The 10,993-nt window shown below is 42.1% G+C and overlaps 1 protein-coding gene across 4 annotated transcripts in view; it reads right to left on the bottom strand.

Moving 5' to 3' along the window:
- Positions 1–3,023: 3,023 nt before the first annotated feature.
- Positions 3,024–10,993, bottom strand: part of LINGO2 (leucine rich repeat and Ig domain containing 2) — a 539,936-nt gene continuing 531,966 nt past the window's right edge. For all 4 annotated transcript variants that reach the window (XM_081176515.1, XM_081176516.1, XM_081176517.1 and 1 more), the window contains one exon: positions 3,024–6,578. In XM_081176515.1, coding sequence (XP_081032641.1) covers positions 4,722–6,542 — 1,821 coding nt within the window. In that variant the 5' untranslated portion in view covers positions 6,543–6,578 and the 3' untranslated portion in view covers positions 3,024–4,721. The remainder of the gene's footprint in view (positions 6,579–10,993) is intronic.

Here is a 10,993-nt window from a genome sequence, read left to right as displayed (position 1 = left end):
AATTTATGGAGGACACTAAGTTGGGGAAAGCTGATTTAAAAGACTGCAGCTTTAGTATTTAATTACTACCAAGAACACCTAACTGAGATGGTACTACCTGAAGGTATTCTTCCCTTATGCTCTTGTTTCTCTGTATTTCCTATCAGATATTTCCCACTAAGATTAAAAGCCTTCATTGAACTACTACACTATCAAACACCAGCACCAGCAAGCCAATTCATAGTGATAATCTCCTGCTTGAAAGAAAACACACCCAACACAAAGCAGACACAACCATCCATTGCATTTCAGGAGGTCCAAACGCATAACCAGGCCACAAGGATGTACCTTATGCTTGTGAAATTTTTGGATAGGCTTACCTGTGTTGCTGTATAACTACATGGAACTCTGGACGTATCAGTGAAAAACATAGAATATAAGATTAGATTCCTGAGCGAAGTCCAAACAGAGAATAACAATGTGCAAGAAGATTACAGAAACAAAATTGGAACAGGCAAGGAATAAAATATTACCTATGGAGAATAAGAAAGCAATAAGTATCATAAGGTGTTTTCTATGAGATGTACTACTGGTTGGTTTTCCAATCATCACTATGCACCATAGCTTTTGCCACCCTATTGATGACATTTCATTTTAAGCTGCAACAAAAACTGAGTATCCTCACAGCAGAAAAAGATATTTCTCATTTCATGTAGGCATTATCTTGTGTGGTTCAACAATTATGCGTGTGGTTTTGTTTTTTTTTACTGACACAGCTTATCTTTCATCCTATTGTTTCTTTCTACCTCTTTTCATTGGAATTTAAAAGTAGAGAAAATAGATATTCCATTTGGATTTGAGTAAGTTTGCCTTACTCAATTTAAGAAAAAAAAAAACTTTATTGTTTGTAGTCAGTAAAGGCATGTCACTAAAAAGAGAGAGAACAGGGTCATTAGTGGCTAATGATAATTACAAGGGAGAAGTAAATGAAATATCTCCAGATAGCTATTCAGCTATCTTTTCCTTTTGTCTTGCTTATATTAGTTATCTATATGAACGTGCAATACAGAAACCCTGCCATGTTAGTCTTGAAATTCATCTCTCATTTGTCAGCATGTTTATTTCAGAGTCATTTAGCATTATTAAAATTCCACAATGTCTTAAAAGCATAGAAGGACATCAAAGGTCTCTGGGGAGGGGAAAAAACAAAACCATTGCTCACAAAGGCAACCTCTGGAGTCCTCTACTTACTCTCTGATGTCACATATATTTGTAATGTAAGCAGCAAACACAGAATCCAACAAGACCTTGAAAGAGACCTGTCGCCACGATGCATCCATTCCATCAGATATTTGCTTCACTGTGGGGGCTCACTGAAAAGTCAGGACCTAAAAGATTGGTGGCCAATCCTGGAAGCCATGTCATAGAGGAGCAGGAGAGGAAGCACAATATATCACGCTTCCATTCTCCCTGATCCTCGTCCTGTACCTCCCCTTGCAGTGAAATACATGAGCATGAGCTGTCTCTGCCTCTGGAGCTCAGAGGTTCAAATTCCAGTTTGATGTTTTGAGAGGAAACATAGAAATAAGAAATGTGAATTGTGTGTGCATCCTGTCAACCCTCTCCCAATTTCGTAGCATCTAGAGCCACTCTTAAGGGCAATTCACACTAACTCAACAAGGGTGCGGGTGGAATTCTCTCCATGACATCTTCCTACCCTGCTCCAAGAACTTCTGGATACAGGCACCTTCTAGGTGGGGCCAATTAGACAGCTCTTTCCTTCCTGGCTGCTCTCCTTCTTTGCTGGGTGATCAGCTGTGGAAGAACCAGCTGTAGTGCTATTATCTAAATGATCCCTGAGAAGTATGGGGAGAAGTTTCGGATAAGCAGCTGTCAAGCTGCTCTTATGTGTGAATTGGGCCTAATGGCTCGTTCTTACATTATACAAGTAGAATTGTTACTGTTCCCTCATGGCTGTTTCCCATGGTGCTCTCATACTCTAAGACTATGTGGGAAGGACCAATAGCATGATTGATTCCCACATTAAAGTTGCCCACCCCTGGCCCTTTCCTCTGTTATGCTCTAATGTTGCGTTATCAGTGGGGTGGGGATATAGATGGATGACAACACCACCACACCATAACGTAAGAACATGCTGCATCATCATGAATATACTAGGATGGGATGTAAAAAGAATTTTGCAGATACAACTGTACAAAGTGTAATATAGGTATATATGCTGGTTTGATACTAAATGATGGGACTAAACATACCATCTACTGATGTTGAGAAAATTGATATAAATGCCCCTACCTTGATTTGAATACAAAGCTGTAAATGAAATGACACAACCTATATTATTGCCTTCAAAATCCCATGGATTTAGAATGTGTGTGTGTGGTTGATCCCTTAAATACATTAAAACTGCCTTGAAATCTCAATTGTAGGCAATATGACTTGTTAGGCTCCTTACATTCACTGAGAGATCAGATTTGGGGGGAGGATATTGTTATTCTATAGATGTGTTTCATGGAATTGCTAAATCTTTTCTGTAACTTCCTGATCCTGTTGGACTCCAACTTACACAACTTGCAGACAGCATGGCCTGATGGAAGCTGTAGTCCAGCAACATCAAAAGGGCTAGACGTCCTCCACCTCTCTACTAGAAAGTTGGGATGGTCAACAAGAATTAGATTCTCCACCACCTCAGTTGGTCATACCAACATCATATCACATTGCAACAGCAGTCCAACTCCCATGGCCCCTTTTGCAAGATTTCGAGAGGAGAAACAACAACAGCACTATCAATTTTACCACGTAACTATTCCCAGTCTGCAGTCCTCTCTTGCCCCACAATGTATTCACTCTCATCATGGGTAAAGGCAAGACAACCGAAGTACAAAAATGGCAACAAGCAACAGTTAAAGCAATCATGAAATTATAAAGAAGAACCGAGTGATAGACATGCATGGATTTTTGCTTTTACCTTTAGGACAGCCAGTTCACACAGTAATATTTGCCCTGCTGTTTTACTTGTAGTGACAGGTGTGTCTGTTTCACAGCAGTCTTCAAGATGCGGGGAGTTCTTTTTCAAAGCATTATGGTCACAGAACTCCCTGCATAGTATAACTTTGCCTACCACCAGTTCCCAATTTATACTTTTCCACCAGGGCTTTTCTTCATAGATGGCAGCCATTTTCAGATCCGATGATTCTCGGGAGCACCTGTATCTCACTGGAGCCATCTTACTGCTTATATAATCGATTAAAATGTATGCTAAAAACACAACCACCTTTCCACATTATGTGCATTTTTCGTCTTGTGTTGTGTAACTGGCATACAAATTATTGTGAGGTATTAAAAAACACACAAGAAATGCTCTTAAAATACACTGGGTTTTCTTATATTTAATGTATGACATATCTTTTGCAAGCAAGCTCTTTGCTCTTACACCATCCTGGAGTCTGAAATGGTGCCTCTAGGGTTTTGTTCTTCACACGATCAGGCTGCCAGGGGTCATTTCTGTGAGAATAATAATAATAAAGAAGCAGCAAAGGACTGTATAGACCAGCCCAGTGTTTCTTATAAATACAAAATGGACAGTGGCTTGAAGTTTGGCAGTAATTTGGCCTTGTGGAAGCTATTGAGTGGGGAAGGACTTTTGTTGAGCGGCATTCTCATCCATTAATAAAACTCTGATGGCACTTCACTGGAAATATGGCAGAATGCATTAACCTGGTTCTTTATCCCAGCACACTGACATCTTAACAATGGAAAAGAAATTAAAACAGAGGGATGAGTGGGGGAAAGAATGGTCATCCAGTTAATTTGCCAGTGTTGGTGCCAACCATGACTAGGAAGTTGGACCTTGGACTCTTACAGTAAATGGGTCCAACGTGATCTCACAGATACTTAAAAAAAATATTCCATTCTATATCAAAAGTAGGCACATGCCTTTCTTTCCATAAAGAGAAGAGCAAGGGGGACACAGTAAATTCTGCCTGCCTCGACAGTTTCTCTCTGGTCTTTGATGTAACATTAGGCACAAGCCACAGCATCTTTCATTGGTGACTACAGAGGTCTGATTTGGGAATTTGGCTGTAATTATGGAACAAGTGACATCACACTTGGGTCAGTTACTGTGGAAGGAACAAAAACGTCTCATTTGTATTGCTTTAAAATGCACACAGTTAAATATGTATATTAAAAAAAATACAGTAATACATTAATCTTGTGGTGTCGAATCAACTAGAAGGTATGTATGATGCGAGGATTTAGCAAATGAGATCTATAGATACAAATTTCACTGCAGAGTTATGTTGTAGACAAACGTCTCTCTCTCTCTCTCTCTCTTTAAATATGTAAATCCTACACTGTAGGGTTTTTTCCCTTAATTTTTTATTTTTGTAGTGGTAGAAAATGTTTTGAACACTTGTCCGTGAACATGAGCCGACAGTTTGTTACTGAGATCCTCAGAATGGCAAAAAATTTGCAATGCAAACAATTAGTACTGTATGCCAACTCTGCAAAAAAGCCCTAACACACACACACGCAGCCTCAAAACAAGAGGCTTTGCTGTACAACCTCAGATAGTCTTCCTGGTTTCCATGTACCGTTTGACACCGCGACGGCCGAGAGCCTCTAGCATGGCAATTCCTAGATACCAAGCTTGTTGGATTGGTCAGAATGCCACAGGAGAGGGGGGCAGGGGAAGAATTAATAATTCTAGCAGCACACAACCATCAAATCATTTTCATATTGAACCTGCGTGGTCCCGGGACCTCCCCTTCCACAACCGCGCCATTGTTCTTACGGGGGACGTACTCGAGGTCAATGTTGGTTTTATGCTTGCCTTTCCCTCGGCTCCACACAAAAAGTAGTAAGAAACAAAATAAAACCACCCCGAGGAATGTGAAGCAGCCCATGGCTGTCGACACCAGTATTGTCTTAAGGTCCAGGGAAAATGTATTCATATTGGTTCCATTGGAACTGGTGTCATTGGAATCTGTCATGTACATAGGAGTCCTGTTGGCATAAAGGAAACGATCCGAGGCAAACCCTTTGACGGTTAGGGTGGCTGACAAGGTGTCATTCCCAGCAGCGTTGCTGGCCACACAAACATAGATCCCACTGTCTTGATCTTGGGCAAACCGGATCTCCAGGGTGCCATCTCCCAGCACCGTAGCTCTCCCATTCGATTTGGCGGTGACCAGTCTCCGTCGCGGCGTCAGCCAGGCGACGGTGGGCTGAGGGTCGCCATCTGCACTGCACTGTAGCTGCACCGTTTGGCCTTCCTCGATCACCAGGTATTGCAGCTTCTTGTCGCGTATCCTGGGCTTCTTGCAGGTGAAGTAGAAAGAAAGGGCGGTGCTGTGGAAGTCTTTGAAGGGCCTCTCTTTGACGCTGTCCGGGCCGGCACACATTGGCTGCTGGCCCCCAAACTGCAGCGTGGGCTGCCTTTGTAAAATCCAAAGCAAGCGGCAGTCGCAAGCCAGTGGGTTGTTGCTTATGCAGAGGATTTCCAGGGCTTTGGTGGAGTGGAACACATTCTCTTCGATGGTTTCCAACAGGTTTTGGGACACATTAAGCACCCGGAGGAACCGGAGTCCTTGGAATGCGTGGGGTTCGATGGTACGCAACTGGGCCCCAACTATGTGGAGCTCTTGAAGGCGCACCACATCGGCAAGCATGTCCGACTCAATTGTGCTGATGGGGTTGTAGGAGAGATTCAGGTGGGTCAAGTAAACTAGGTGCTTCAGGGCAGAATAAGGGACAGTGGACAGGTTAGTATTGGTGATGGAGAGGGAGGTGAGGTTCAAGCCATATAGGCTGTTGATAGGGATCATGTCCAGCATAGGCCAATAGTCTATTTCTAGATTTTTCAGGTGGAACAATCTCTTGAAGGCATATGCAGGCAGAAGGTTAATATTGAGATGTCTCAGGTGTAGGCTGATGAGGTTGTGAAGGTGAGAAAGGGCTTCTGTTGGTACAGCTGTTAGGTTGCATTTTTCCAGAGTTAGCTGCTCCAAACTGAGCAGTCCGCTGAAGGCCCTGTGAGAGATATAAACCAGATCGTTATCCCCAACCTCGAGGGACTTGAGGTTGTGCAGATCCTGGAACATGTAGTCCAGCAGAATGACAATCTTGTTCTCACTGATATCTAGCTTTGTTAAGTTTGACAGCCCGGTGAAGACCCCTAAAGGGACCAGCTTCAGACGGTTCCCTTTCAGCCGCAAGGAGCGCAAGTTAAACAGATTGTTAAAGGCTCCAGGCTCGACGTTGGCAACGATGTTGTCGCTGAGATCTATCTCCTCCAGCAGAGGGAAAGCTGTGAACTCCTCCGGGTTGACACTTTTCAGCCTGTTCTTGCTAAGATCCAGGATTTTCGTCTCAATGGGGATGCCCTCGGGGATGGCAATCAGGCGCCTCCGGTGACAGCTGACAGACTTGTTCTGTGCTGAGCACTCACAGCGGGCCGGGCAGCCTATGGTGGAGCCCATGAAAATTAGCAACACAGCCAGACCTAGAAATGGCTGCCAGCATGATATGGCTGTGTGAAGCATGACTCCACTGATGTTGTCTAATCCTCCGTCACAGGCCTGCCAAGACAGAGGGGAAGAGAGAAGAAAACAAGAGAGTTAGCTTAGTTTAAGGAGAGTCTCACGTTAAGGCAAATCCCATTCATTTTCAGTTAAAACAACTGCAACAAAGCTTATGAACCTGTTTTCCCAAGCACATACACCCAGTTTTCCTTTGTTCTCTTTTATTTACCCCCCCAATTTTATATATTTATTTAGTTTAAGTAAGTAGTACAGAAAAACAAAAACAAAACAACAAAGACAAAAAAGATTGAAAACAATCCAAAAACATTGAAAGCAAATATTACATATTTATCATATAATACTCTCCCCCTGCACCTGCAGCTTCCCTCCGTCACAATTCAACTTCTTTGAATCTCTATTTCCACCTTTATCTTTGCATTCTCCAAATGTATCATTCTTTGTATTTCTTTTATCTCTTCTCTTTTCCAAAGCATACATATACTTTACATTTTTATTCTAGGCATAATGTTTAATATGGGTAAAAGATTGGATTATACTGGAGAAAACTAACATAATGTTTAATAAACATTATTTAGAACAAGTATAAATCATTTACTCCCTTGTTCTCTTTTAATGGCAATGGCACCCACTCGAGAGGTGCCGAAACTGAATTCCGTCGAGTTCCTGCTAAAAAAAAGCCCTGGTTTTCCTGAAGTTCAGGGATGTACCTAAATATTGGTTCTTCCATTTTCTCCACAACTGATGTCTGAACTGAACATGTGGACCAGAAAAGACCTCCAAATCTTATTGGGACTTCCATCAGACTCAGCCAGGATGGCCAATGATCAGGAATGATGGGAGTTGTAGTCAAGTCCCAAGCAGGGGATAGGTTTAACAGTAGTTTACACTCCTCCCTTTCCCCCCTTTTTTACTTTATTTGTGTAGGCTGTTGACAAGTCAGGATTGTTGCTTATATTAATTCACAATGAACTGAGATTTTTCGCAGTAAAATAATACAAAGCAAAACAATGCTACACATTCAAAAGTATGTCACATGTATTATCTTGTATTAATCCTTATAACAACCCTATAAGGTAGGTCAGTGTTATTTCCCCCATGTCACCGACCAGCACTGGAAATCAAGAGAGAATGGCTTGCCTAAAGCACCTTACTGAGTTCACAGCCTGAAGAAAGAAGAATGGCAGACAAAATTAATGGACTACGCAGAATTGGATAAAATGACAGGAAGGATTCAAAACCTGCGGGACCAGAGATTTACAGCAGATTGGAAGAAATATATGAATTATTTGAAGAGCAGCTGTAATCAACAAATTACGCTAGTAGGACTACAAGATCACAAGGAAATCTAGCACGCGATTCAATCAATATTTGTCACTTAAAATGTGACTTTAGGGCCACCACAATGGGATCACGGCATTGGCAAATGCTTACAAATACATTTTATGCAGGTATCATGTTGTGTGGGTAGCAGGTAGCAAGGGTATCATGAGGTCATCAGCCAATTTTTGCAAGCACATGGGATAGAATAGTCTAGCATAAGGAGAGAAAGAGGGTTATAAATGGGGCTGAGAGAGAGAGAAAATGAAAGCAAAGTGAGTGAGTACTTCTGACCCAATGAGCTCCAGTTGTGTCAACTGAAGACAAAGCTTTTGAGGAACTATCTCGACAACGCTGCCCATTTCATTGGGGAAACTTTGTCCTGGGCTGACCAGGAAAGGCGTAGGACTCGCTTCTGCCTGAAACTTGGTGGACTGGCCATCCCCCTTTGCCCAAAGGGTAACTTTGGTTGCAGTGAGCCATCTTTGAAGGGCAATTATATCCCATTATAGTGTAAACTGCCTCTCATAACTGCGGGAACATGCCTCAACCTTGACTTGTCCAGCTGTTTGAGTTTCCTCCTGGGCATCTTCTAAGACGAGGCTAATAATGTGTGGCAGGTTGTGTGGTGGCACTCTGATGTAGCCTGGGAACGCGAATGAAGCCTCCTCTTTGTTATGTGACCCTGTGAGATTTCAGCACTGTCTGAGAAGAACAGACTGCTGAGACTCATTTAAGCCCCCCTTCCTTTCTTCAGCTAAAGCTTTGGAAGCCAAAGAATTGCTACCGGTGTCCAGCTGTGTCAAAAACTCACCAAGCTAAACTTCACTTCATTAGGAATTAAGTTACCACTGAAAACCTATCAGGCCCTGTGATTTGGGGCTTCTGATGAAAGGAGCTTTCAGCCACTCTGATCATTACTTTTGGAACGCAGCCTGAGAGGGTAGCGCTTTCGTACTGATATTCCTTCCGTGCAGGGAATTCATTTCCTATCTCATCCATCTAATATATGAAGCCGAAAGTAAACAGGTTCAGAGGAAGACGAGCACACCCCACCCCCTGGAGCGCTCATTTTAGTTGCAAAAGTGTGAAAAGCTTGACTGCAGATATCTACAGTACATTACACCACCGCCAACAAAAGAACTATCCTAAGTAGTGTGAAGTCGATGATAAAAGATGACAGGAAGGAGTTCTTTACTGTAGCTAGTTTGGGTTAAAAGCAGGGAATTAATGCTTACCCTGGTTCCTAACAGTAATGAGCACAGGCTTGCAACCAAGAAAATAGATAATTGGGGCTGTAATCCTAACCCTGCTTATGCAGGAGTAAGTCCCCTCTGAATTCAGTAGGACTTATCTCTGAATAGATGTAGTTAGGGTTACTCTGTAAAAGGGTTTTTTTGAGGGCTATAACTAACTAAATCATTGCATGCACAGAACTGTGAGGACACTGGAATGTCTGTCTCTTCTCTCCCTGTGCCCCCCCCCAAATCTGCTCTGGATTTTCCCCAAATGCAGGGGTGTATTGGGGTCAGGGGAAGATGCATTGTGCTTGTGGAAGTCAGACTCAACGAAGTCTGATTCTACTTAGTCCTTTATGGGATTGTGGTTTATCCCATGCCTTGGGGCAGAGATGGGGATCATTCACCTCTTTTGTTTGATTACCAGCTCCCTTCATCCTTAGTGGCTTTAGCCTGAAGAAGAGTGCGATTAGATAACTATTTTCAAGTGAATGAATTTGTTTTAAGGAATATAGGGATCACTGGTTCTTCGTGACTGTTGGCATCAAGATGAATTTTTATTATTAAAAAACCCTATCAGTTCTACTTGCAACTCAAAAAGTTGGCTTGCCTGTTTGTTTCATGAAATTTATATACCGCTTGGTAATTAAAAACCTCAGTGTGGTTTAGGGTAGATGCTAGAAACAGCTTTCTTCTTAAGCATACATGATGGGAACCAAGAGTACATGATGGAATCTTCATCACCGGAAGCCTCTTAACAGCAGGTTAAGAAACATTTTGTTGAGTCAGTTTAGGGGAATTTCATTCTTGAGGGAAAAGGATTCAATAGAGGCACAGAGACCTTCTCCAGCACAGTTCATCTATCAAGTGCACCACCTCAATCCTTGATCACTTATTGATGACTCATAGATGAATGAATGAATTTCCTCCACTCAAAAGTATTGTGTAGGAGGGATTCTGAAGATATAGAAGATGTGTCCATTGATGGACTGTGGCAATTTAAACTGCATGGACACAGAAGATCCTGACTAGCTTTCTGCTAGTTTTGAATCTAAGGAGACCCTGTAAAGGAGGAAAGGTTTACCAGGTCCATTAATAATTGTAGCTTCAGGTGGGATCCTACTTAGGGCAGAGCACTCAAATTTATGACTGCCCCTCCACAAGCTCCAACTCTAGGTTTGGGGGCATAGGGGTGTGGTTTCATCTGTCCCATTTTCCAGGCCAACATAACAACAACTTCCTATTTTTCTTTTTCTTTTAAAGAAAAAGAAAAGAAGAAGAATTGGATTGATTTCTCTACTTTTATTCTCAGCATGAAGGCGGGGTACAGTGTACAGTCCTGCTCATTGAGGGAAACTGTATTGTTGGGATCTATGAACACATAAAAAGACTGCTTGCATGTTTCCTTTATGAGTATCAGTTATTTTTACAATTATAAGTCAGTGTGGGAAGCAGCTGGAGATGGAATGTAGGATTTAATAAAAGCATTTAATGTGAAATTCCTAGCACTGCAGAATCCTTTGTCTCTCCTTGTTTCTCCTGCTGACCATCTCAATCGCAGTTGGGTGCCCCACCCCATCCCATTTCTGTGTTGTTAAGAGAGATGGCTACTGTCCCCTACAAACTGACTGGTGCAAGTACATAAAATATAAGGAGAAGATCCTAAACCCTCTTTGTAAAAACTTTACAATATAATGCCATAAGATATATACTCTCATTTTGACTGCTGTTCAATATTTCATTGTTTGGCTTTGCAGAGATATTGAGAATCCTTTCAGCTCCTCTGTATACATATGCATTATTTTTATACTGAACATCAGTGTGGGAAACAGCAGGAGTCGGAATACGGGAAATGTGTACTAGCAATGACTATTTTGTTTGTTCTTCGTTGCTGCA

This window comes from Podarcis bocagei (assembly GCF_964188305.1).
Source record: "Podarcis bocagei genome assembly, chromosome: 17".
Classification (NCBI taxonomy): Eukaryota; Metazoa; Chordata; class Lepidosauria; order Squamata; family Lacertidae; genus Podarcis; species Podarcis bocagei.
Note: the sequence above shows the minus strand (reverse complement) of the source record. Positions and strands in the feature narration are given on the sequence as shown.